Raw genomic sequence first — 24,463 nt, forward strand, 5'->3', positions numbered from 1 at the left:
TCAGTTCCTCCCTATTTGTCAAAATCAAATCTAGAACAACCTCTTTCCTAGTAGCTTTCTCCATCTTCTGAAATAAAATTTTTTCTCCAATACATTCCAAGAACTTCTTGTAATATCATACAATAGCACTTATTAAATCTTTGCTGAGAGGTAAGGATAATATGGATAGTTTTGGGTAGATTATGAAAAGTATTAGCAAAATGTAGATTAGCAAAGTTCTGTTGTATGCCATTATATTAGCATTAAAGAGTATTCCTACTTTGATGACTATTATTTAGGTTAGAAAACTGAGAAATTCTGTATATTAACTACTGAGAAAGCAAATTCTTGTTCCACTAATTCATAAAATACAAGGAACTGGCAGTTTACTTTACAAGTTGGTTACTTAAATATTCAAAGAGGTCCTGATTCTGGATATATATATCGTATATACTCAATCATAAGCCGGTTCGTTTATAAGCCGAACCCCCAAGATGGATAAGTAAAAACGGAATTTTTTTATGACCCATTCATAAGCCAACCCTGTAATTCAGGGGTCAGCAAACTTTGGCTCCCAGGCCATTAGGATAAGCCGCTGGTGGGCCAAGATGTTTTGTTTACCTCGAGCGTCCGCGGGCATGGAGGTAAACCTAAGTAAACAAAGAGTCCCGGCACGTCAGCTGCTTACCCTGATAGGCCAGGACAGCAACTGGTGGGGAAATTTTTTGGGGGGAGAAGCTGGGAGTCAGGGGAGTAACCCCGGGGACCACCCTCCACATGACCCCAACCGTAGCCCAGGACACCCACACTCTCCCCATCCCATCCCTTTCCACCTTATTTGGGGAGGGTCAGGGGAGGATGTCTCTGGCCTGGCTGGAGCTACTCCGGCAGGCTGGGCAGCACGGCCGCAGCCTGCTCTGGGGGGCGGGGCCGAGTGGCAAGGCTGCAGCCTGCCAGCCCCGAAGCTGCAGCTGCTGCGGAGGCTGGGAGGAGAGCAGCGTGGTCAGAAGCGGAGAGACTCTGGCCCCGCCTCATCCCTTCTGGCTCCGCTGGCTGTGCTGCCTCTCCTTGCTCCCTCTATTGGGGGAGGGACTATGTCCCACCTCCCCCTCTCTATACCCGTTCATAAGCCAACCCCCTTCTCTGGTGCTTCCCTTTTTTACTAAAGAAATTAGGCTGATGAATGAGTATATACGGTACTATTGGACATAGAGTTTACTGCATTGAGAAAAAAAAAGACTATTCACAGTATTAAACACTATGCTTGACAGCATTAAAAGGATTAGGCCCCACACTTGAGTCTGTTCCTCAAGGAGTATTCCTTGTTGACAAAATTGGTGGTTTTCCTTACTTTTAAGGATACAAAGGGAAATTCCCCTGAAATTCCCTTCAGTTTCACTTCCTCTATTATTACTCATTACCTCTTGTTATTTATATAGCACTCAGTGTGCTATATGATCTTCAAATAGGCAAGAAGGGGAGGTTATATACTTTACAGTCACTTGAGTTCTTCAAAATATTTTATCCCTATGGGTGCTTCACCACAGGATGTGTGCGCGCCCAATGCTCTTGATCGGAGACTGCAAAGTAACATCTGCGGGACTGCACCTGCACAGAGAAGAGCCTTGTGCTCTCAACAAGGGCATATAGGGAAGTGCAAGCTGGTTGCCACTTGTTTCCTTCTCAACTGTGAAGCCAAACTCCAAAGCAGAGGAGGAGGAGGGTGGGAGGTGGAGCAGCACCCATAGGGACAAAACATCTCAAATAACTCAAGTTACTGTCAAGTAAGTAACCTCTCCTTCTTCAAGTATATGTTCCTGTGGGTGCACTACCAGAGATGACTCCCAAGCAGTAACTCAATGGGGAGGTGGGTGCTGAAGAGGTAAGTCCAGGACAGTTCAAAGGTGCATCACCAAAGGTTGTCTCTTTTGGTAAGATGGGGTAATGTTTGGTAAAAGTATAAACAGAAGAAAAGTAGCAGTCCTGCAGATTTCTGCTATGGGAATGTTTTTCAGCAGAGCTATAGCTGTGGATTGAGCTCTAATGGAATGTGCTGTTACTCTGTGAGGGGACTGCACCCCGGCATTTTCATAGCAGCTCAAGATGTAACCAAAAATCCACTTAATTTGTGTGTGGAAATCAGTTGGCCCTTCATCCTATACAAACAGCCTGGAAGAGGCCCAGAATAGTTTAGTCCTGTCCAGATAGAATGCAAGGGCCGTCCTGACAGAAGGCTTGATTCTTCTCTGGAGGTATGAGGTTCCAGTTAGAAAACTTGGGGAATTTCTTGGTTAATGTGATGTTAGGATTAGATCTTTGGGAGGAAGCAAGGATGGGGATGCAATATAACTATTTGTAGAAGGTGGTGTATGCTGGGTCCATCATGAGCACTCCTAGCTCCCCCATTCTCCTTGCTGAAGTGATGGCAATTAGGAACACAATTTTGAGGAAAAGGTGGAGGAAGGAGCAGGTCACCATTAGTTTGAAGGTGGGGTTTCCTTAGAGTGTTTAAAACCAGACTGAGGTCCCATTGGGGGGCCAGTTGTTGAATGGCAGGAAACAAGTTGTATAGGCTTTTAAGAAATCTGGCTGCTGTATGGTGGGCAAAGACTGAGATGCCTTGATAGATGAGTGGAAGGTTGTCAGACTCTGACTATGACAGAACTCACTGAGAGATCCTGTGCTTTCCATTCTAACAGGTAGTCCAGAATCTTGGAAAGTGGAACTTCAGAAGCTTGAGAAGATGGAAGGGAGCCCCAGGATTGGAAGTGCTTCCACTTTTGGAGGTAAGTCTTGTAAGTACCAGGCTTTCTGCCAGATAAGAGAACTGACTGATCTCTATCCAAAATGGTCATTTCCATGCTTGAATGCCATTGAGGAGCCCTGTTCTCAAATTCAGGGAGGAGGGGTTGGGATGCATGAGGGACTCTGAGTTCTGTGTCAATAAAACACAGGAAGTCTGAGGGGTATTACCTCTGAGAGGTGGATGAAGTTTGAGTGCCTCATCTGTCTCAGACAAGCAGGTGTTATGAGGATAGCTCTCGCTCCTTCTTGGGGCAGCTTGAGAACAGTCTTGTGAATAATGGTATAGGTGTAAGTACAAAGAAGGGTATGGGAGCATGGTGTTGTCAATACATCCCCCAGAGTGTTGTGGCTGTAACCTCCCTTGGAGTAGAACAGACTACATTATGTGTAGTAGATGCTGCGGAAAAAAGTCTTTGAGCTCCCATTTCTGATCTTACTATAAGTGTTTACTCAGGGATTGTGTGACTGTTTTCTGGAGCCCTGGTAGACAGACTGCTGATATCTCTATCTGCTGGTAGATACACCAGTTGCACAGCCTTAACGACTCTGCACATAAGGACTGGGATCTTGCTCTGCCCTGGAGGTTGATGTAATACATCACTGCCCTATTGTCCAGCATTACTCTGACTAAGTGACCTCATATGGCATGAAGGAAGTGTTGGCAAGAATAATGTACCAGTCTTAGCTCCAAGATATTGATATGGAACACCAATTCCTGTGACAACCATTTGCCTTTGCGGTCTCCCTATGCTGAACTCCCCCATCCTAACAGATGCATGTTGTGAGGGTCTTCGAAGGTGCTTGATTTAAGACTGCGGTTCCTACACAGACCTTCCTTGAGTCCTTTCACCAAGTAGGAGAGTCCAACACCTTCTGAGGCACTGTAACACATTTGGAGAGGTTGGGTTTGGGGTATGCACTGTTCTTATCCATGTCTGGAGGCATCCTTGTGAGGAGTCACATATGTGGAGGCCGACATGTGGCCCAAGGCCTGCAGACAAGTCATCACAGTTTTCGGGCTGCATTGTAATGTTGAGATTAGGTTGGACAGGGTGAAGAATCTCTCCTTGGGGAAGTAGCTCTTGCTATTGCAGAGTCCAGAGTATCTTCTGTACTTGAGTTAATATGGATTTTTTGTGGTTGATGTGGAGGCCCAGAAATTGGAATAGTGTTCTTGCTCTGGACATTGCTGACTGGACATCTTGTGGTGACCGGCCTCTGAGAAGCAAGTCATCCAAATATGGGAACATTGTGAGCCGCTACCACTGAGAGAATGTTTGTGAACACTGTTGGGGACATGGAGAGTCTGAAGGGGAGAACTCAGTATTGACAGTGTGCCCCATCACAAATCTTAGGAAATGCTTGTGGGAAGAGGTGGATGGCTATATGAAAGTAGGCATCCTATAGGCTTAGGGATGGAATTATGACACCATTCTCAAGTGCTGTTCAAAGTTCCCGAGGTCAAGGATTGGTGTCCACTGTTCACCTTTCTTGGGAACAAGTAACTGGAATAGAAGCATCTTCCGATGAACCCTAGTTGGACTGGTTCTACTGCTTCTAGGAGGAGGTGAGAATGAAATTCTTCTTTTAAGAGTTGCTCATGAGAAGAATCCCTGAAGAGGGATGGAAAGGGGGTAGAAAGGAGGAAAAGAACCCACTGTATAGAGTAGCCCATTTTGACAACCTCCACTATCCATTTATCTGAGATAAGGTACTCCAGACAAGTAGGTAGCGTGATAATCTCCCAAGGAGGGATAGCCACACATCATCTGATCCAGTGGACTGAATTGGTTGATGCTCTAGACCAAGGTGTCAAAAGTGCTTCTTAGAGGGAGGGGCTGATTGGGCAGAAGTAGGGATTGGATGCCCCAGTTTCTGTATCCTGGCCTTTCTCCTGAAGGGCTCCTGAGGCTTAGGGAAAGTGTGCTGATGGTACTGGAATGGTTTTGATCTTTGAGTGGTTTGGAATCTACTTAAAGGCCTTTTTGTTGCAGGCACATACATTTCCAATGACTGCAACATTGCTCTGGAATCCCTGAGCATGTGAAGAGAGGAGTGTAACGATGCTGGTTCTGGCAGGACCCAACTGAGAGTGCCAATTCAGGACAAATTGCTTAAAGCAGGGCAGTTACAGCCCAAGGCTGGGGTTTTTCCACCTCTAAGGCAAACCAAACCAGCCAGACAAAGAGGACTTTGGTCTCACCCCACTGGCTAACCACAAGTCACACAAGCAATTCCCTTAGACTCTCCAGTTTCCCAGTATCACCACCAGTGCCATTCGTTATGGGGACGAATGGTTATGAAAACCAACGCCCCAGTAAAATAAAAAAGGTTCTCTCAATCCCAAAGGACCAAGCCTCAGGCCCAGTTCAATATACAAATCAGATCTTACCCACAAATCACGCTGTTGCTAATCCTTTAGAATTTAAAATCTAAAGGTTTATTCATAAAAGGAAGAAATATAGATGAGAGCCAGAATTGGTTAAATGGAGTCAATTACATACAGTAATGGCAAAGTTCTTGGTTCAGGCTTGTAGCAGTGATAGAATAAACTGCGGGTTCAAATCAAGTCTCTGGAGTACATCCCCCGCTGGGATGGGTCATTAGTCCTTCATGTAGAGCTTCCATTCGTAGCAAAGTCCCTCCAGAGGTAAGAAGCAGGATTGAAGACAAGATGGAGATGAGGCATCAGCCTTTTATAGTCTTTTTCAGGTGTAAGAACACCTCTTTGTTCTTACTGTGGAAAATTACAGCAAAATGGAGTCTGGAGTCACATGGGCAAGTCCTTGCATACTTTGCTGAGTCTCAAAGCATATCTGCCTTCTCTCAATGGGTCAACTGTATAGCTGATGGTCCTTAATGGGCCATCAAGCAGGCTAGGCAGAGCTGACACCAACTTGTCTGGGGTGTCACCCAGAAGCATAGCATAAGTTTGAAATACAGACAGTATAGAGCCAATATTCATAACTTCAACTACAAAAATGATACACACATATAGACAGCATAATCATAACCAGCAAACCATAACCTTGTCTTAGACACCTTATTAGACGTCCTTTATACCAGATTTGGTGCCACTACAGGACCTTGGTTGCAACAATGATCTATATGGTCTCAGTTCAAATCAATAACGTGACAAGGAGTCTGTATGTTCACTGAAGAACATGGGCCCTTCAAGTGAGACATTTTTCATTGCGTTTTGTACATCCCTTGCAACGCCTGAAGACTGGAACCAGAATACTCTTCTCATAACTACTGCCATGGCCATGGACCTGGAAGCTGTGTCAGCAGCATCTACATCATCTTACAGGGAGGCTTTTGCAACCAACTTCCCTTCAGTGATGACAGACTAAAATTGATCTTTCTGGTCTTGTGGCACGTGCTCAATATAATGAGTAAATTTGTAGTGTGTGTTAAAAATCATATTCTGCCAAGGCCTAGTAGCTGGTAATATAACACTGGAGAGTGGCTGATGAGTAGCTCTTCCTTCCTGGCAAGTCCAGCTGTTTAGGCCTCTCCATCTGACAGGGAATCTACAGTAAGCTTGACAGTTCCTTACACTGGTTGCATCCACTACAAGGAAAATGTGGTTAGAGTGGAAGTAGTACTTCACTGCTTTTGGTAGGATGTAGTATTTCTTATCTGTCCACTTACAGGTTGGTGGGATTGTGGTAAGTATTTCCCAAAGGGTACGTGCAGCAGATAATAAAGCCTCATTGATGGGTAGGGCAACCTTTCTCTGGGGACTAATGTTCAGGATGTCCATCAAGTAATGTTTTGACTCTTGAGCTTTCTCTAGTGGGATCTGAAGTAAGTCCACTAGTCTTTTCAGGAGGTCCTGGAAGATCTTAAAATCATCAGTGTAAGATTGAGGTGGTAGCATTACTGCCTTGTCTGGAAATAAAGGGGAGATCTCCTCAGCCTGCTATTCTTGCTCTTCCTGTATATTGTCCGACACTGGAGAATTGTGTGGTACTGAGGTGTGTGGTACAGATGCACACACTACTATAGGATGATTTGTAGGTGCCAGTGGCTGGTAGGGTACTGATGGGTGCCAGTGCTTTCTCTTAGGCACCTGATGGAGTTGGTTGCTGTAGTACACCATGGCTCCCAGTAACCCCAGTGGGGAAAGGGATAAGAGAAGAGACTTCAATGATAATCATAATCTCTGAGTCTATGATGTCTGGTAGGTTCTCTAGGATCCTCTTCATGAAAGGGACTCATGAGGGTAGGGTAATACAGTACTGGTATGTATCCCTGTACCAAGATCTCTGAATCAGAGGAAACTTCCCCTGAACTAAGGAGGAGGGAGCTGCACTCTGGTGTTCTAACCAGTACTGAAGCCTTGAGACATAAACAAGTCTCAATCTGCTGCTTTTGCAGTGGTACCAAGGTAGTGGTACTGGTAGATCTTGCTAGCATTGGCGACACAGGTGCATCAGAGATACTGAGATCCTCTAAAGAAAGGAACCTGGAAGGAGATGGAGGGCTTTCACATAAAGTTTGGATTGTTACTGGCTGGTGAGATGGAAGCTATTGTGGTACTGAGGTAAACTGTAGAGTCATCTCCCCTTTCAGAGGCACAGTGAAATACCGATACCAGGGCACGGCTAATAGTCCTGTGTATCAGATGGTGCTGCCATGGTAGTTGCTCTGATGGTAGGTATGTCAAAACTGGGTTTCTGCTTTGGTATTAGACTCAGTCAGAGCATCTCCTGTATCCTTAGAGGAATGAGAGGTCTTCCGACAGCAAGTCTCATGGGGTGACCTGCCCCTTTTCTCCATTTCCTTGCTTTGAGACCTATGTTTTCTTTTCAGAGTCTTATTGTCCATGGCTGCAGACAAGGCAGCAACTGAGACTGAGGCAGCTTGAGATGTAGAGGCCAATGTACAGGGAGGGGAAGCGGACCCCTCCAGAACTAGAGCACATTCTATTAATAGGAGTTAAGTCTATTCTCCTTGACTTTCTTGCATCTTCCTTTCAAAGCCAGACAGCCCTTGCATTTAGAAGTGTTGTGAGGGGTCCCCAAACACCACAGGTAGCTAGAGTGTTCCTCACTATGGGGAAATGACATGTGAAAAGTCTCTCAGGTCCTAAGCTGTGGGGTCTTGGGCATAACAAATTGTGCTCTGACATAAACAAAAGACCAAAAAAAAGAAGAGGAAAGAGCCCCCTACCTCTCAACCAATACAAGAGTACTAAATAAAATAAAGATATCAAATGAAAATAGATAATGAAAAGAAACTATTAAAACAAATAAACAAAATAAAGAATTCACAAAGTGAAGGCGGGAAGTGAATACAGAAGACAGCAGAACTCTCTATCTTGAGCTGCAGGCAGATGAGAAGGAACTGAGTGGCGGTGGGCTCATGCCTCCCTATATGCCCTTGTTTAGCACACGAGGTGCTACTCTGTGCAGGTCTAAGGACATTAACTTGCAGTCTCCGACTGAGAGCACACAGGCACATGTACATCCTATGGTGAAGCACCCCTAAGGACATAGACTCAAAAAAAAAAAAGGAGGGGGGGCAAAGTTTCTGCCATGAAGGGCTTAACATTCTGATATTATTTATAAATTAGTGCTCATTACAATGACTTTTCATACCCCCAGCAGGTACAGATATAAAAAACACAAGGAAATAAAACATAGTAAAATAAATTAAAGGACACATACTATACAATCAGCAGAGCATTTTCATTTTGTTTACACTTACCACACCTTTGCACTTACCCTAGAATACAGATTTACAAATGAGATAGAATACAGGTTTACAGAAAATGCTGGTAACATGCCAAGTTGTAAAAAGTAATATATTCTTCATACATACTAGCCTACTTTCATCTGTGTGCTTTTTATACCAAAAACATAACCACAACTCATGAATTATAATTCTAGACAGGCCAAAAACATAAAAGATGCCTGTACATTGTTTTTTAACCTTTTAGACAAGAATTAAACCTCACAATTTAAAACAAAAATTTTCAAGTGAAAACTAAAACTCAGTGTCAACTTCCAAACTTCCTTTAAAAGCTGAAGGTTACGTTATTGCAAAATCCTTACAAAAATGCATCAGATTCCAGTCATTGGCTATTTTTTCTATAATATCTTGATGTAAACTGAAGACCAAACCAAGCAATTTACTAACCTAATTATGGGCTAGAGAAACTGACAGAATCACAATGGTAAGTGAAATGAGGCTTCCAAAAACTTTTTTTTTTCTTAAAGTAGTAATGTATTTTTATGTTTAAATGTACAAAGATTTGGGATACAGAAAATAATTGAAACTTTTTCCTATGATTTCCATGTCTTCTTTAAGTATATTTATGTTGAAATGACATGAAAACTGAAGAAAAAGTAATACAAGTGGCTGTGAATAAGATACAATAAGGGGATGTATTTAATAGCATGTTAACTTATGAAATACACTATACAATAACTTGCAAATGATTAAAACCATTACTAAAAAGAAAACAAAATAGTATGTCAACTTTTAGTTTTAATAAAATTTCTTATCAAAACACTATGTTAGATATACATCACATTGTACAAATTTAAAATTGCACAATAGGTGTACAGAACCACAGAAAGAGACTGCATTAAATGTCTGGAATTTCAACCTTGATGTGTCTCAGACTCTAATTTAAAATACTGTTTTCACAATTGCTTCATAATAAAACAAAAGCATGCTGACGCAAGTCTTCAAAACTAAACCCCACTAAACCAAAAAGTGTATTTCAAACATTAGTTCAACATCAAATATTTCTATTTATTGCCTAATATGTTTATATGAAAAACCATCTTAAAAATCTTAGCAAATTTCAAACATTTTTTCTTAACTACCAAATCCTGATTTTTTTTTAAATGCAGATGATTCTTTTAAAACCAATATCTTAAATCACTGCTCTACTATGTTGTGCAATGGACATTGTTACTCTCTAGTTCTATGTAGGGCTGTCAAGCAATTAAAAAAATTAATCGTGATTAATCACACTGTTAAACAATAATAGAATACCATTTATTTAAATATTTTTGGATGTTTTCTACATTTTCAAATATATTGATTTCAATTACAATACAGACTACAGAGTGTACAGCGCTCACTTTATATTTATTTTTATTACAAATATTCGCACTTTAAAAAAAGAAATAATGTTTTTCAATTCACCTAATACCAAGTACTGTAGTGCAATCTCTTTATCATGAAAGTTGAACTTACAAATATAGAATTATGTACAAAAAACCTGCATTCAAAAATAAAACAATGGAAAATTTTAGAGCCTGAAAGTCCACTCAGTCCTACTTCTTGTTCAGCCAATCGCTCAGACAAACAAGTTTGTTTACATTTGCAGGAGATAATGCTGCCCGCTTCTTGTTCACAATGTCACCTGAAAGTGAGAACAGGTGTTCTCATGGCACTTTGTAGCTGGCGTCACAAGATATTTACATGCCAGATGTGCTAAAGATTCATATGTCCCTTCATGCATCGACCACCATTCCAGGGGACATGCATCCATGCTGATGATGGGTTCCGCTCGATAACAATCCAAAGCAGTGCAGACCAACGCATGCTCATTTTCATCATCTGAGTCAGATGCCATCAGCAGAAGGCTGATTTTCTTTTTTGGTGTAGTTTCTGCAACAGATTGTTGCTCTTTTAAGACTTCTGAAAGCATGCTCCATGCCTCATCTTGCTCAGATTTTGGAAGGCACTTCAGATTCTTAAACCTTGGTTTAGCTGTAGCTATCTTTAGAAATCTCATAATGGTACATTCTTTGCGTTTTGTCAAATTTGCAGCTACAGTGTTCTTAAAATGAACATGTAGTGAGTCATCATCTGAGACTGCTATAATATGAAATATATGAGAGAATGCGGCTAAAATACAGCTGGAGACATACTATTCTCTCCCAAGGAGTTCAGTCTAAATTTAATTAATGCATTTTTTTTTTAAACAAGCATCATCAGCATTGAAGCATGTCCTCTGGAATGGTGGCCAAAGCATGAAGGGGTATACGAATATTTAGCATATCTGGCACATAAATACCTTGCAAGGGCTACAAAAGTCCCATGCCAACACCTGTTCTCACTTTCAGGTGACATTGTAAATAAGTGGGCAGCATTATCTCCCGTAAATGTAAACAAACTTGTTTGTCTTAGCAACTGGCTGAACGAGAAGTAGGACTGAGTGGACTTTCAGGCTCTAATATTTTCCATTGTTTTGTTTTTGAGTGCAGTTATGTAACAAAAAAAAATCTACATTTGTAAGTTGCACTTTCACAATAAAGAGACTGCACTGCAGTACTTGTATGAAGTGAACTGAAAAATACTGTTTCTTTTGTTTATCATTTTGACAGTGAAAATATTTGCAGTAAAAAGTAATATTAAGTGAGCAGTGTACACTTTGTATTCTGTGTTGTAACTGAAATCAGTATATTTGAAAATGTAGAAAAGCATCCAAAAATATTTAATAAATGTCAATTAGTATTCTATTGTTTAACAATGCAATTAAAACTGTGATTAATCACGATTAATATTTTAAATCTTGATTAAATTGTTTTAGTTAATTGCATGAGTTAACTGTGATTAATCGAGAGGCCTAGTGATATGACATGTATTTTTATATGAAGCCATCCTTCAAAGGCATCTACAACTTCCCCATAACTTTTCTGTTCTTCCCTTTCTCAAAAACGAAATAATGATTTTATGGTTTATTCAATCTGACCCCATTACAGGTTCAAATGTTCCCCTTCAAAACCACTATAATGGGGCCTGATCATATACTCTTAGAATACTAGAATGACAGCGGTATAAAGTCCTAAAAGTTTGCATTGCATATCTGGACTCCCAATGGTGACTTGGACAAATACACTTTGTGCCATGGAAGGACAAAGTCAGGTACTTTTAGACCCAAGATTTAGATTTTATTTAAAAATTGAAAAAACCCTCCTTGTTAATAGAATAGAAAATGTAAATGATTTTTTTCCCTTTTAAGTGTTAATAAAAACTTCATTTGATTTTTAAACATCCTCCTGCAGTGTTTGATCAATATGAAAACTGACCATGAACAATGACTGAACAATCTAGTTTTATCCTCCAAGTAAAGGAAATACAAAAATTAAAAAAAAAATTAAATTTATCAAAGTATTTCAGCTTTAATCATCAAATTTACTCATAACCCACACAGGGGAACTTATTGTTTTTTAAATTGTCATTTTTAACCCGAGTGTCCCTTTAATCATGTAATCAGGTTTAAACATATAATAAGAAAATGTGATTAAATGTTTATACATTATAAATCCTATAGAGCAAAAGGGCTCCACCTTTTAGAGTTCTACCCAGTGATTGCTGACATTTTTATTTTCATATTTTTATTTAATACAACAAAGCATACTGACCATAAGACTTTCCAGTATTTAAAAATGAACTAGGGCCAACTTTCAAATATCATGATTACACCATACAAAACATAACAGGAACCCATAGGATGTGTATTTTAACAGTACATACCTATTTAAAGTCTCATTTCCCCCTTTCAAGATCTATTATAGCAGACTTAATACACTGTAATTTCATACCTAACCCGTAAAAATGGAAGACTGAGGTATGTCTTAAATGCAAATTTTCATATAAATACTTTTTATTGTTATTGGAGTTGTTTTGTTATAGTTTCCTACACAATTACAGAAGTCTTAATTGCATCAACCACTTTTCAAGTAAGAGCCTCAGATTTAAAAACTTGTTTTGTGGTTCTCATCAGTCAGACAGCATATAGACAGCCAATGACCTTTGTTCTCACCTTACAAGTATCTAAAGATCACTAAATTCATCCCATTCCCTGTAGATCTCTTGTATGAATACCCCCTTATTGTAGAGATACAAATTGATACCATATTACATTCTTTGAAATTAATGAGGTTTGCTTTAGGCAGTTTACTTGAGCAACCATTGTAAATATGCTGATTCTTTTTTCTGCCATTGTATCACTACAGTATAAACATGTTCAATGAGGCATAATAAACGTATCCATTCATTGCACAAAAGTAAAAAATGCATCTTGGTGTCTGCAATATAATTGCTATCTTATGCTGATAGTACCGCACACAACCAAGTTCTTTACAATTGTCTTTGAAGAACAGAATTAAATATTAAATGAAGATCTATTTATGCAATGGACAAATATTCCTGAACAAATTTGCCATCAAGATCTCCCCCACATTTCTTAACACACAACAGAAAATCCAATCTGGAAGAGTCCAAAGATGCACTATATCAACTGCTGTTTAAGTAATATCATTAATATAAAACCATAAAACATAAGAACAAAATATTAATTTTGTCAGACTTACATTGGACTACTAAAACAATGGCAGCAATAATAGACAGAGAGATACTTTATTAGTCCAGGGACCAGGACAAATGCAAGCATTAAATTTAAAACTTACTACCATACCAGTGTTTAAGCCTAAGGTAAAAAGGATCTATGGCAATAAAATGATCAATCTCCATGCTGGCTCAGTTTTAGGTATCTGCTAAGAAGAGAATATTACCTGTGCCAAATCCTGAAAAGAATGTAATGTGGTTTTACAGAACTGAGACCACTGTCCACTTGTACCTACCGGTACTTGGTGGAATTGCACACACTCCAACTGCAGATGGGCCCTAAGAGACTAATATTTTAAGTATTCTGCTTTCTTTGCCCAGTTAGAACACACAGCCCCAAAAGACTCAGTTCTAATTAAGCATCTTAATGCTGTAAACTTAAACGCAGATGTACATTTTCATGCCAATAAAAATCTCAAAAAATAAATTTAGATAGTTTCTAGGCACAATTACATTTGGTATTTCAGTAGATAGCAAACAAATTCAAGACAAATCACGGTTTGTAATTTCAAGCTGGTGAACACTGCAATTGCAGCACATTGGTTTAGCTGCCAGATGAGACTCTGGGCCAAAAATGAAGATGGAAACAAAGGGAAGAGAGAAGGGAATCTGGGCTATAAGTGTGACAACATTTTGGATACCAATTAAAATGAACAAGCATCCAGCAAGAAATAGAAAACATAATTGTTCAGTATAAAAACCTGGTAAAAGTTGAATAATATTAAAAAGCAGAGGAAATAGTTAAAATGCAATAACCACACACATATCCTATTCCTCAAGGCTTTTCTGAGTTCTATTTAAAAAACAGTTTTGTTAGGACTTCCTCAAAAAAAGAACAAAAACAAAAAACTGTTCAACGGTATCCTCTGTAGACAACATTATTTGAGACCCAACTATAAAGGAAAACTTGTTTACGTCACACTATCCAAAACCAAAGTTAGTACAAATGTAATAAATAGAGATTGTAAAAACATTTAACGTACATTTTTATATTAAATTTTATTTACATTTAAGCCTCCAAAACTTTGTTTAATGGAACAATCTCCAAGAGAGAATGGTCCTTTAATTGCATTAAGCCTATTTAAACCTCAGGAGAAAGTCCACTGTTCAATATTTTAAAAAGAGTGATCAAAAAGCTGGTGTTAGTTGAATATAACCTGAGTTATCGGTTATTTGAAACACTGAAAGAATTCCAAGAGTCTATACAGCTTCCCCACCTCTGTCTTCGCTGTGGAGGTGGCCTTTGTGTGTTTTTGTGAGGAGGGTCCACTGAATTCATTACAACAGAGATGGACATTTGATATTCATATCGTTCCAACATCTGAGCAATCTTCTCACGAGGGACCCCATGTTTATTCCTCCTACAAAAATAATAATTTAAATAAACTGTTTGGTACTTTTTATATGTTTTCAGTCTTTCTTAAACTTTTAAAGAGTATCTTGTGTTTTATCTTCTCCATCTATCCAGACTGTCAAATGCCATCATCTAATCTTCTGCCCACTTTCAAAATCCAGAATCAAATAGGCTTTTCCAACACTACAAAACAGTAAGCTTAAATATAGTTGAAGTAGATGAATTCACTACAACTGACTACATACTTCTGAAAAACAATATGCTGTAGTGGCTGGAAGTTCAGATTTAATTACCCAATATTTACCATCTTATAATATCCAAATTGTATTACATCTTTTTAACACAATTCATTGTATATACGATACATTCAAAAATATAAAACAAAAGTATTTTCCTTTATACAGAAATGTGGTACTGTTTGTCACAGTTTCAGCACAACTGCACCTGTATTTCCCCCTCTGTGGTCCCTTGAGGGCACCCAATTCAAGGTTTCTGGCTCCCAGTCATCACCTCTCTTGGGCAGAGACCTGCATCTCACTCCCCCCAACCAGCGGTTTTAAGGCTGCACAGCTCCCTGTCTTCTTCTGCAATAACAGCAGCAAACCAGTCTGCCTAAAAAAAACAAGACCTGTGCTTTGCTTTCTCTCCAAGGGCTATGAGTAGTGTGAATGCCAGCAGTTACAGGTTACCACACAGCTTTTTCTAAGCAAGCACATTTGTTCATCAGGTAAACAAACACGTAAAAACAAACAGCCTACCAGAAGTCACCCATTAGTCTTATGGGGCCCCAGTAGGCCAAAGTCCTTCCAATTCTTCTGCAAGGGATAGGGCCTCCCTTGGACAGCAGCTCCTGTCCGTTTGCTAGACCAGGAACAAGACCCTGAGTCAGTTTAAACTCAGGCTATTTATCCAAAAGTCCTTTCTTTGTCTATTGGTCTTTGGAGAATCTGCTTAGAAATAGTGCATGTGAGCCTCTCCGGGAAGTGGTACCTCTCTGGGAAGGTTACAACCAGGCTGATTTACCTTAGTCACCACCAGGGGCGGCTCTAGGAATTTGGCCGCCCCAAGCAGGGCAGCACGCCGCGGGGGGCGCGCTGCCGGTCGCCGGTCCCACGGCTCCGGGGGACCTCTTGCAGACGTGCCTGCGGAGGGCGCGCTGGTCCCGCGGCTCCGGTGGACCTCCTGCAGGCATGACTGCGGAAGGTCCACCGGAGCCGCCTGCCGCCCTGCCGGCAAAATGCCGCCCCAAGCGCGCGCTTGGCGCGCTGGGGTCTGGAGCCGGCCCTGGTCACCACCCACTGTTTTTAATTCCCAGAGGAGCTGTGGTAATCCTCCCTCATGGAATAGAACACAATCATACACACTGTTAATATGAATAATATGTGTACGGTGTTCTAAGATGACTCTTCTTTCTATTTACCTATCAGATACTATGGTGCTGTTAGATACAACCGTGATGGGGGCCATATCAGGGACCCCAGTTGAACACAGACCCTGCTCATTGCACTTGGCTGACTCAGCTAATGAACCCAGATTGGCTGAAGACTTCAGCACTCTCAGTCTCAAACACACACTGCAGCAGCCCTGGGTTCCTGGCTGCTCCACAGCATTCCACAGCTGCATTTTTGGTCCTGCTCTCAGCTCCCTTTTTGCTCCTAGTCCTTACTCTGAATCCCCACTCCTGCTTCCTGTTCCTTGTCTCTGGTTCTGTTCCTGGATTCCTAATCCTGGTTTTCAGTTCCTAGCCCCTGCTCTTGGCTCCAGCCTACAATCTGGCTCTGACCCTTGACTCCTAATTCCTGGCTCCAACTTGCTTGCTGGACTTGGTATTCATCTTCTGACCACAGCTCTGACCCGTAGCTCCTGGCTCACTCCCTGGACTTAACATTCAGTTTATGATCACTGTTCTGCCCCTGGCTCCTGGTCTCTGGCTCTCAGCTAGCCCCCCAAACGTGATAATTTGGCTCCAAATCTGGCCACTAAGCCTAGTTACCTCTGTTCCAACCATTAAGCCAGCCTCCCACCCTGACCAATAGGCAAGGCTGCCCATGGCTTGTTCATTATAGTTTGAGCAGCCCACAAAACTCTGAGAAGGCTCAAAGAGGGGCAGTGAAAAGAGACACTGATAGGGATGGATTCTGCACAGGGAGTCCTTCCTTAGCTGACCTCTGGGTTCCCTACAGAGGCGCAGAATAGCACTCTGCAGGTGAAGTATACAGTAACAGAACCAAAGATTCCTTTTAATTCCTATTGACAGTATCAAAGCTTTTTTTACTGTCTCACATGACCATTCCCATAGAGTAATCAATGGTTCACAGTCATGCTGGAAGGGCATAATGAGTGGGGTCCCACAGGGATCAGTTTTTGGTCCGGTTCTATTCAATATCTTCATCAATGATTTAGATAATGGCATAGAGAGTACAGTTATAAAGTCTGCAGATGATACTAAACTGGGAAGGGTTCAAAGTGCTTTGGAGAATAGGATTAAAATTCAAAATGATCAGGACAGACTGGAGAAATGGTCAGCATGAATAGGATGAAATTCAATAAGGATAAATGCAAAGTACTTCATTTAGGACGGAACAATCAGTTGCACACACAAAATGGGAGATGACTGCCTAAGAAGGAGTACTGCAGAAAGAGATCTGGGGGTCACAGTGGACCACAAGCTTAATATGAGTCAACAGTGTAACAGTGTTGCAAAAAAAGCAAATCCCATTCTGGGACAGGGTGGGCAAACTTTTTGGCCTGAGGGCCAAATCTGGGTATAGAAATTGTATGGCGGGCCATGAATGCTCACAAACTTGGGGGTTGGGGTGAGGGCTCCTGCTGAGAATGCGGGCTCTGGGGTAGGCCCAGAAATGAGGAGTTTAGCGTGTGGGGGGGCCTCTAGGCTAGGGCACAGGGTTGGGATGTGAGGGGGGGGTGAGGGCTCCAGCTGGGGGGTGCAGGCTCAGGGGTGGGGCTGGGGATGAGGGGTTTGGGGTGCAGTAGAGTGCTCCAGGCTGGGACCAAGGGGTTCTGAGGGCAGGAGGGGGATCATGGCTGGGGCAGGAGGTTGGGCCGCAAGGGGCTCAGAGGTGCAGGCCTGGGTGGCGCTTACCTAAAGCAGCTCCCGGAAGCAGCAGCACATCCTCCCTCTGGCTCCTATGCAGAGGCGCAGTGCTGGCCAGGCGGCTCTGCACACTGTCCCATCCACAGACAGCTCCCATTGGCCACAGTTCCTGGACAGTAGAAGCTGCGGGAGGAGAAGGGGGCAGCATGTGGAACCCCCTGGCTGCCCCTACATGTAGGAACCAGAAGGGGGACATGCCACTGATTCTGGGAGCTGCATGGAAAGCCCCCAATCCTACTCCTCGGCGGGACTTCGAGGGCTGGATTAAAAGTTCTGACGGGCCAGATGCAGCCTGTAGTTTGCCCACCCCTGTTCTGGGATGTATTAGCAGGAACACTGTAAGCAAGACACCAAAAGTAATTCTTCCGCTCTACTCTGCGCTGATTAGGCTTTAGTTGGAGTATTGTGTCCAGTTCTGGGCGCCACATTTCAGGAAAGATGTGGGCAAATTGGAGAAAGTCTAGAGAAGAGCAACAAAAATGATTAAAGGTCTAGAAAACATGACCTATGAGGGAAGACTGAAAAAAGTGGATTTGTTTAGTCTGGAAAAGAGAAGACTGAGAGGGGACATGATAACAGTTTTCAAGCACATAAAAGGTTGTTACAAGGAGGAGGGAGAAAAATTGTTGTTCTTAACCTTTGAGGATAGGACAAGAAGCAATGGGCTTAAATTGCAGCAAAGGCGGTTTAGGTTGGACATTAGGAAAAACTTTCTGTGAGGGTGGTTAAGCACTGGAATAAATTGCCTAGGGAGGTTGTGGAATCTCCATCATTGGAGATTTTTAAGAGCAGGTTAGACAAACACCTGCCAGGAATGGACTAGGTAATACTTAATCCTGCCATAAGTGCAGGGGACTGGACTAGATGACCTCTCGAGGTCCCTTCCAGTCCTATGATTCCCCACCCAGACAAGTTCAATGGGGATCACATGGCTTCTCATGGGTTTCTGAACCAATGCCACTCCTGTTCCACACAAGACCACAGACCTATTCACCAGTAGAGCCAAGGTGGGGCTCATCATCAGTCTCCTGATTGGAAGGTGCTTGCCTGGGCTTCCCTCTCTCTGGAGTAAGCCAGTCCCTTCTTGGGGGAGTTCAAGAACTTTATCTAGGCCATGACAACATATTTCAATTACCCGAACCGGACACATACGGCAGAATCAGCACTTCAAGTCCTGAGACAAGGCCACAAGCTGGTCACTAGCTATGCCACAAAATTCTGCTGCCTCGCAGCTGACACGGAATGGAGCAAGGCCATACAGCACCACCACTTCTGTCATGGTCTGAATGATGAAGAGAAGGACGAAGTGGCCTGGGCAGAAATCTTGGCCAGACTGGCACCTCTGATCAACCTGAACGTTAAGAATTGATAGATGGCTATTGGAACGTTGCCAGGAAAAGGCAACGTGCCCTGACCATACACTAGTCTCAGTCACTCATGGCCAGACTCAGCTCCCCACTCACCTTCTGCCGCAACCAGAGCCTATGCAACTTGGCACTGTCTGGTCCTGCCTTTCTGATGGTGAAAAGAACCAGTGCCACTTGGAAGGCCTATGCCTTTACTGTGGCAGAACTAGACATTACGGCTCAAGTTGCCCAGCTAAAGGTCGGTCCGTCTCCCAACAAGAAAATACCAGGCCTCAACCTTCTATGAGAATCCTGGTTGGGGATGGTGTAATTCCCCTGGATCTAGCTTGATATACCAGTACCACTTCACAGGTTCCCTGTTAGTGGCGGTGCTCCACCTTACTCACCTTCAGCTCCCACTGTGCTTAAGACATTTGGCCATGGCAGACATCCACCTGGAAACCCTCTTGGACACAGGAGCATCTCACACCACCAGATATCAACATGAGTCAATTCCATCCCAGACCTCGCTGAAGTGGTCAATGGATCTCTATTTTCCTTCAGCCCAGTTACATGAGAAACAGTTCCTTCAGAAGTCGCCACTATCCAGGACCACCAGGAGACCTTACAGTTTGGCCTAATCTGTTTCCCCCCTTCGTAGTTATTTCTGGCATCACCTGGCAAACCACCCATGACCCCCACAACTGCTGGAGCTCTAGCATGTTCAAGTTCACCTCTCTGCAATGATGTCAGATCTGCCTTCTCAACCTCAGTCAGGGAAAGAGGCAGCTCCCATCTTATACTTGTTGAAGCTGTCTCTCTCCAAGCCAGGCTAAGGCAAGTTAGGAGGGGCCACACTAGATACAGCCAGCCCCCAACTACTATGGCTATAACTGCAAAGTACCAGGACCTGTTTGATATTTTTGACAAAGGGAGGACCAATATTTTGCTGCCTCATCAGCCCTATAATTGCTCTATACATATCCAGGCTGGAGTGGAAATCCCTTTTGGGCATATTTATTCCCTTTCAAAACCCAAGCTGCAGGCCCTTAGAAGCTACCTACAAGAGAGTCTGTGCAAGGGATTCATCTGTCCCTCCAAGTCCTCGGCCAGGGCTCCAATTTTATTTGTCTCCAAGAAGGATGGTTTCCTACACCTGTGGGTTGACTATTACATTCTGCACCTGTTATAGACATTTTGAATACACTGTGATGCTGTTCTGACTACACAATGCCCCTGCTACTTTTCAACATTTTATAAATGACATTTTCAAAAATATGTTGGACCATTTTGTAGTAATTTATTTAGATGACATCCTGATCTTCTCTGAAAACAAGAACCAGAATGACCAGCATGTACACCATGTTCTAGAAAGAATACGTCAGATGACTTATACACTAAATTAGAAAAACATGAATTTGATTGGAACATAGTTGAGCTTCTGGGTTACACTGTCTCCCCAGAGGGGCTGTGGGCCCACATAAGGTCTCTACCATCCCAGAGTGGGCTGCTCCGAGGGATGTCTGGGGCATATAATGATTCTTAGGGTTTGCTAACTTCTACCAGTGTTTCATGTGAGATTTCGATACCCAGTAGCCCCCCAATGGCCCTTCTCAAAAAGGCAGCCTGGTTTGTCTGGTCTGCAGAGATTCAACATGTATTCAATCAGCTAAAAGAGGCTTTCATTTCTGCTCCAAACCTTGTCCATCTAGACCACTTTTGTTGACAATGGAGGCTGACATTTCTGATTTTGCCTGTCAATCTTCTACTCCCAACTCACTGATTCTCAATGCCATAATTCAGCCCTTAGCACAGAATTAGTATGTGGTCACTCCTATTTTAAGTCTTCCTTTGTATGAATTGGTAAGGGATGTGGGGAGGAAGGGCAATGTCCAGTGACACAGGCAGATGCAAAGAATTTGCACTGAGGAAGGCATCTGCAGAGAGCCATTAAGGCCACAAAGGTGCACAGTGGTGACAGTGGAGGGGGCATGGCCACAGTTACTAATGCATTCATTCAGTACATCCCCACGTAAGGCTGCTCTCCAATGGCATAAAACCTGAAGAAGCGGGATAGTAGAACCACCACTTGCCATTACTCTATTGTAAATTCTCCCAAAGCACAATGAACCTCTCCAGCACAAGGAAGTGCAGTTTTGTACCTCCACAGACAATTCACTTTAGACCTATATAGATGAATGAATGCCTCTATGGAGGAAGAAACAGCAACTGTTTAACAGAGGAGAGCAACACTCCACACCAATACTATACCCAATTGCAGGAGAAATGTAAAATGCAATTACCAAGAGAGGAATCTGGCCAGGTCACCAGTGTTAACTTCCCTAACTCTTGCAAAATAATTTCATGGACTATTTCATAATTACATGTGGTCAGAACTAATTGGTACGATATTGATTCTCACAGCAGTGTCTCTGACATGTGCAACACCTGTTCAATACTGACTTTGAGGACAGAATGTCTTACTGAACCACCAAACACCACTTCCTAAGCAATCCTGCATTTTCCTTGATGACCTTCTACACAAGTACTAATTAGACCTTCCCCTGCTTAGTTATTAAGAGCTGATGAGATACTGAATTGGTATGCCTACTTTTGTTTCGCTCCAGTATTATATTAGAGCCATTACACTTCTTTATGTAAGTTTTCATTATAACCTACATTTTGAAAGAGTTCAGATACTTGGTCATAAAGAGTTTAGTTTAATTTGAGTGAGATTATTCATGCAATTTCTTAGTGTTTAGTAATTATTTTTCTTTTTATATACACTATTTTAATATTTTTAGTTACCAAAACAATGCTCTTTTGACTATCTAGTTAGAAGATGAATGTTCTTACTATTATTTCCTTATCCCCTGTTAACATACCATTGCAAGGCTAACTCAACCCAATCACTTTGTCGGTAACCTTAGAATGATACCATATCAACAAGAGACGGGGAAGAAACAGTAAAAATCTTTATACATTTGACTTCTCCCAAGTTTGCCTGGCATGCACTGTCATCCCATAATTTCAAAAGGATCTAGAGTGGATGACAAACATCAGGAATTAACAAACAAAATTAAATGGGCACCGCCATAACAGATCAGATCAAATGTCTATCTAATCCAGTATCACATTTCCAACAGTACTTAATACCAGATGATTTGTGATGGACAATTATGGAATAGCCTGCTTATATGGGAATTTTCTTCCTAATCCACACTATTAAGAGTGGAGTTACACCCTTAGGCATGAGGATTTATATTCCTTATAAAATCTTTTATCTTACCTAATTAAACTGTGGGTGTTCTTATCTATATAAATGTCTAATCTACATAAATGCTCATGGCCTCAGTCACATCTTGTAGCAATGACTTCCCAGGTTAATTTAATCATCCACTCTGTAAGGAAGTGAGTCCTATGGGCCTGATTATTTTTCCACTTAAGTCCATAGAAATTTTGCTGTTGATATCAAAGGGACCAGGACGCAGGGTCCTCTGTGTATTCCTGAGCTGATATTTATGTAAGCAGTGTATTTACATAAATATTAACAGAAGTCAGTACATACTAGGAAACAAATGTTAGCAGTAAAGCACTTAAGCAACTGATGAAGTACTGAGAAAAATTTAAATTAAACCACAATACAAACGAAAAAAGAAAATAACTATGATGGCTACTATAACACAAGTCTTACTTTTCTAACTCCTCTGGATCAAACTTCCACCATGTGTCTGGCTCATGGAATTCCACTCTGTAGCCTTTCCCTAGAGCCTACAGCAAACAAAGAAATACAGTATGCATGATAGGTGTAACATTATTATACTAGTTTATGCTGCAACAAATAGAAAAAATATTAATGAAAACCAGATTGTTATTAAAATTAAATACGAAGCAGTCTTAGCCCACTGAAATTTAGATCACTTACCCCACAACCTCTAGGTTTCATCTTAGGCTAAAAACATTAGGTCAAGTCAATTCAAACTAGACTACCTATTAGTGGCTATGTCAAAGAAATATCCTGTTCCAGGAGAGAAAGGAATGTCAACAAGGAAGACCCATTACTAGACAAAGTGTTGCATTCGTGCTTTGTGAAGGTAGATTTGCAAAAAAAACCCAAAAAACACACCGCAGTATAACAACAATGGATTTAATTACACAGTAGTTATATTTACCATTTCCACATACGGCTTCATTTCCCAGGCTTGAGTATTAGTGTTGTCTATTATAATTGGAGATCTTCCCTGATCCATTGCTTGTTTTGCTGCAGTAAATAAAGATTACAATACAACCCTCAATATATGAGTGAAAAATTGGAATGAAATTCTACTTCAAGTAAAATGATGACAAGCATTTTTGTTCTATAAGGGGTTTGCATTAGTATGTCATGTGATTAATTAAGCAATCTAAACTGGATTTCTATTTAATTAGATTCCACTTAAATAAGAAGGCCACAGCTTCAGGGTAAACCAACAAACAGTAATCTACTTGACAGAGACAAGTGCTAACAGAGCTATATAGTTAACAGAGAAAACTGCCTATTGCCTTCTTGATTCCTAATAAGAAGCTATGGAGGCATTTGTTGTGGGGAACAAGACAAGAAGAGTTGTTGGCTAAACAACGTTTATAATTACTTTTACAGTTAATTCCTAGAATAATAATTACAAGGGCCACATTACATGGAATACACATTTATTGTGACAGAGATGGCATGAAAATGCTTCTAGAAAAACTTATGCTTAAGATACTTTATTGCTTTAAGAAACTAATATTTCCACTCATAAAATCCCATATGAATAACTGCAAACTATCAAGCCCAGAACTTTTGGCTGAGCTAGAGCATATCTTTTAGAAAGACCTTCAATCTTGATTTAAAGACTTCAACCACCACATTTCTAGGTAAATTGTTCTAATAGCTAATTAACCTTTCTGTAAAAAAATCTGCACCCTGTTTCTGATCTTAATTTATTCTAGCTTCACCTTCTGGCTCAGGGGTTCTCAAACTGGGGATCGTGACCCCTCAGAGGGTCGTAAGATTATTACATGAGAGGTCATGAGCTGTCAGCCTCCACCCTCAAACTCCACTCACTTCCAGCATTTATAATAGTGTTAAATGTAAAAAAGAGTTTCTAATTTATAAGGGCGGGTCACACTCAGAGGCTGGCTGTGTGAAAGAGGTCACCAATACAAAAGTTTGAGAACCTTTGTTCTAGTCACTCCATCTTTTTATGGCTTTGTGTATTAAACTGAAAAGGCCTCTACCACCAGAAATATTTTCCCCATATAGATACTTATAGACGGATCAAGTATCACCAGTCAACTTTCTTTGCTGAATGGAGTTTTAGTCTCACTGTAAGACCTCAAATCATTCTGGTAGCTCTTTTCTAAATCCTTTCCAATTTGTCAAAGTCCATTTTTAAATGTGGAAACCAAAGCGGAATGCAGTATTCCAGGAAGGACTAGCCACTAGGCAACATGAGGTGGTAA

At 41.5% G+C, this 24,463-nt stretch overlaps 1 protein-coding gene across 6 annotated transcripts in view; it reads right to left on the reverse strand.

Annotated features, from left to right (window-relative positions):
• LOC120396072 overlaps window positions 1-24,463 on the reverse strand; it is a 110,666-nt gene that overhangs the window by 48,745 nt on the left and 37,458 nt on the right. For 5 of the 6 annotated variants that reach the window (XR_005592960.1, XR_005592961.1, XM_039520969.1 and 2 more), the window contains exons 4-6: window positions 23,152-23,240; window positions 22,674-22,750; window positions 14,382-14,525 (exon numbers count right to left, since the gene is read on the reverse strand). Coding sequence is in view for 4 of the 6 variants with exons in the window: in XM_039520969.1 (XP_039376903.1) it covers window positions 14,382-14,525; window positions 22,674-22,750; window positions 23,152-23,240 (310 nt within the window). In the remaining 2 variants the exon portion in view is untranslated. The remainder of the gene's footprint in view (window positions 1-14,381; window positions 14,526-22,673; window positions 22,751-23,151; window positions 23,241-24,463) is intronic. The other variant, XM_039520968.1, reaches the window with a different exon arrangement.

Source organism: Mauremys reevesii, linkage group 1, assembly GCF_016161935.1.
Source record: "Mauremys reevesii isolate NIE-2019 linkage group 1, ASM1616193v1, whole genome shotgun sequence".
NCBI lineage: Eukaryota > Metazoa > Chordata > Testudines > Geoemydidae > Mauremys > Mauremys reevesii.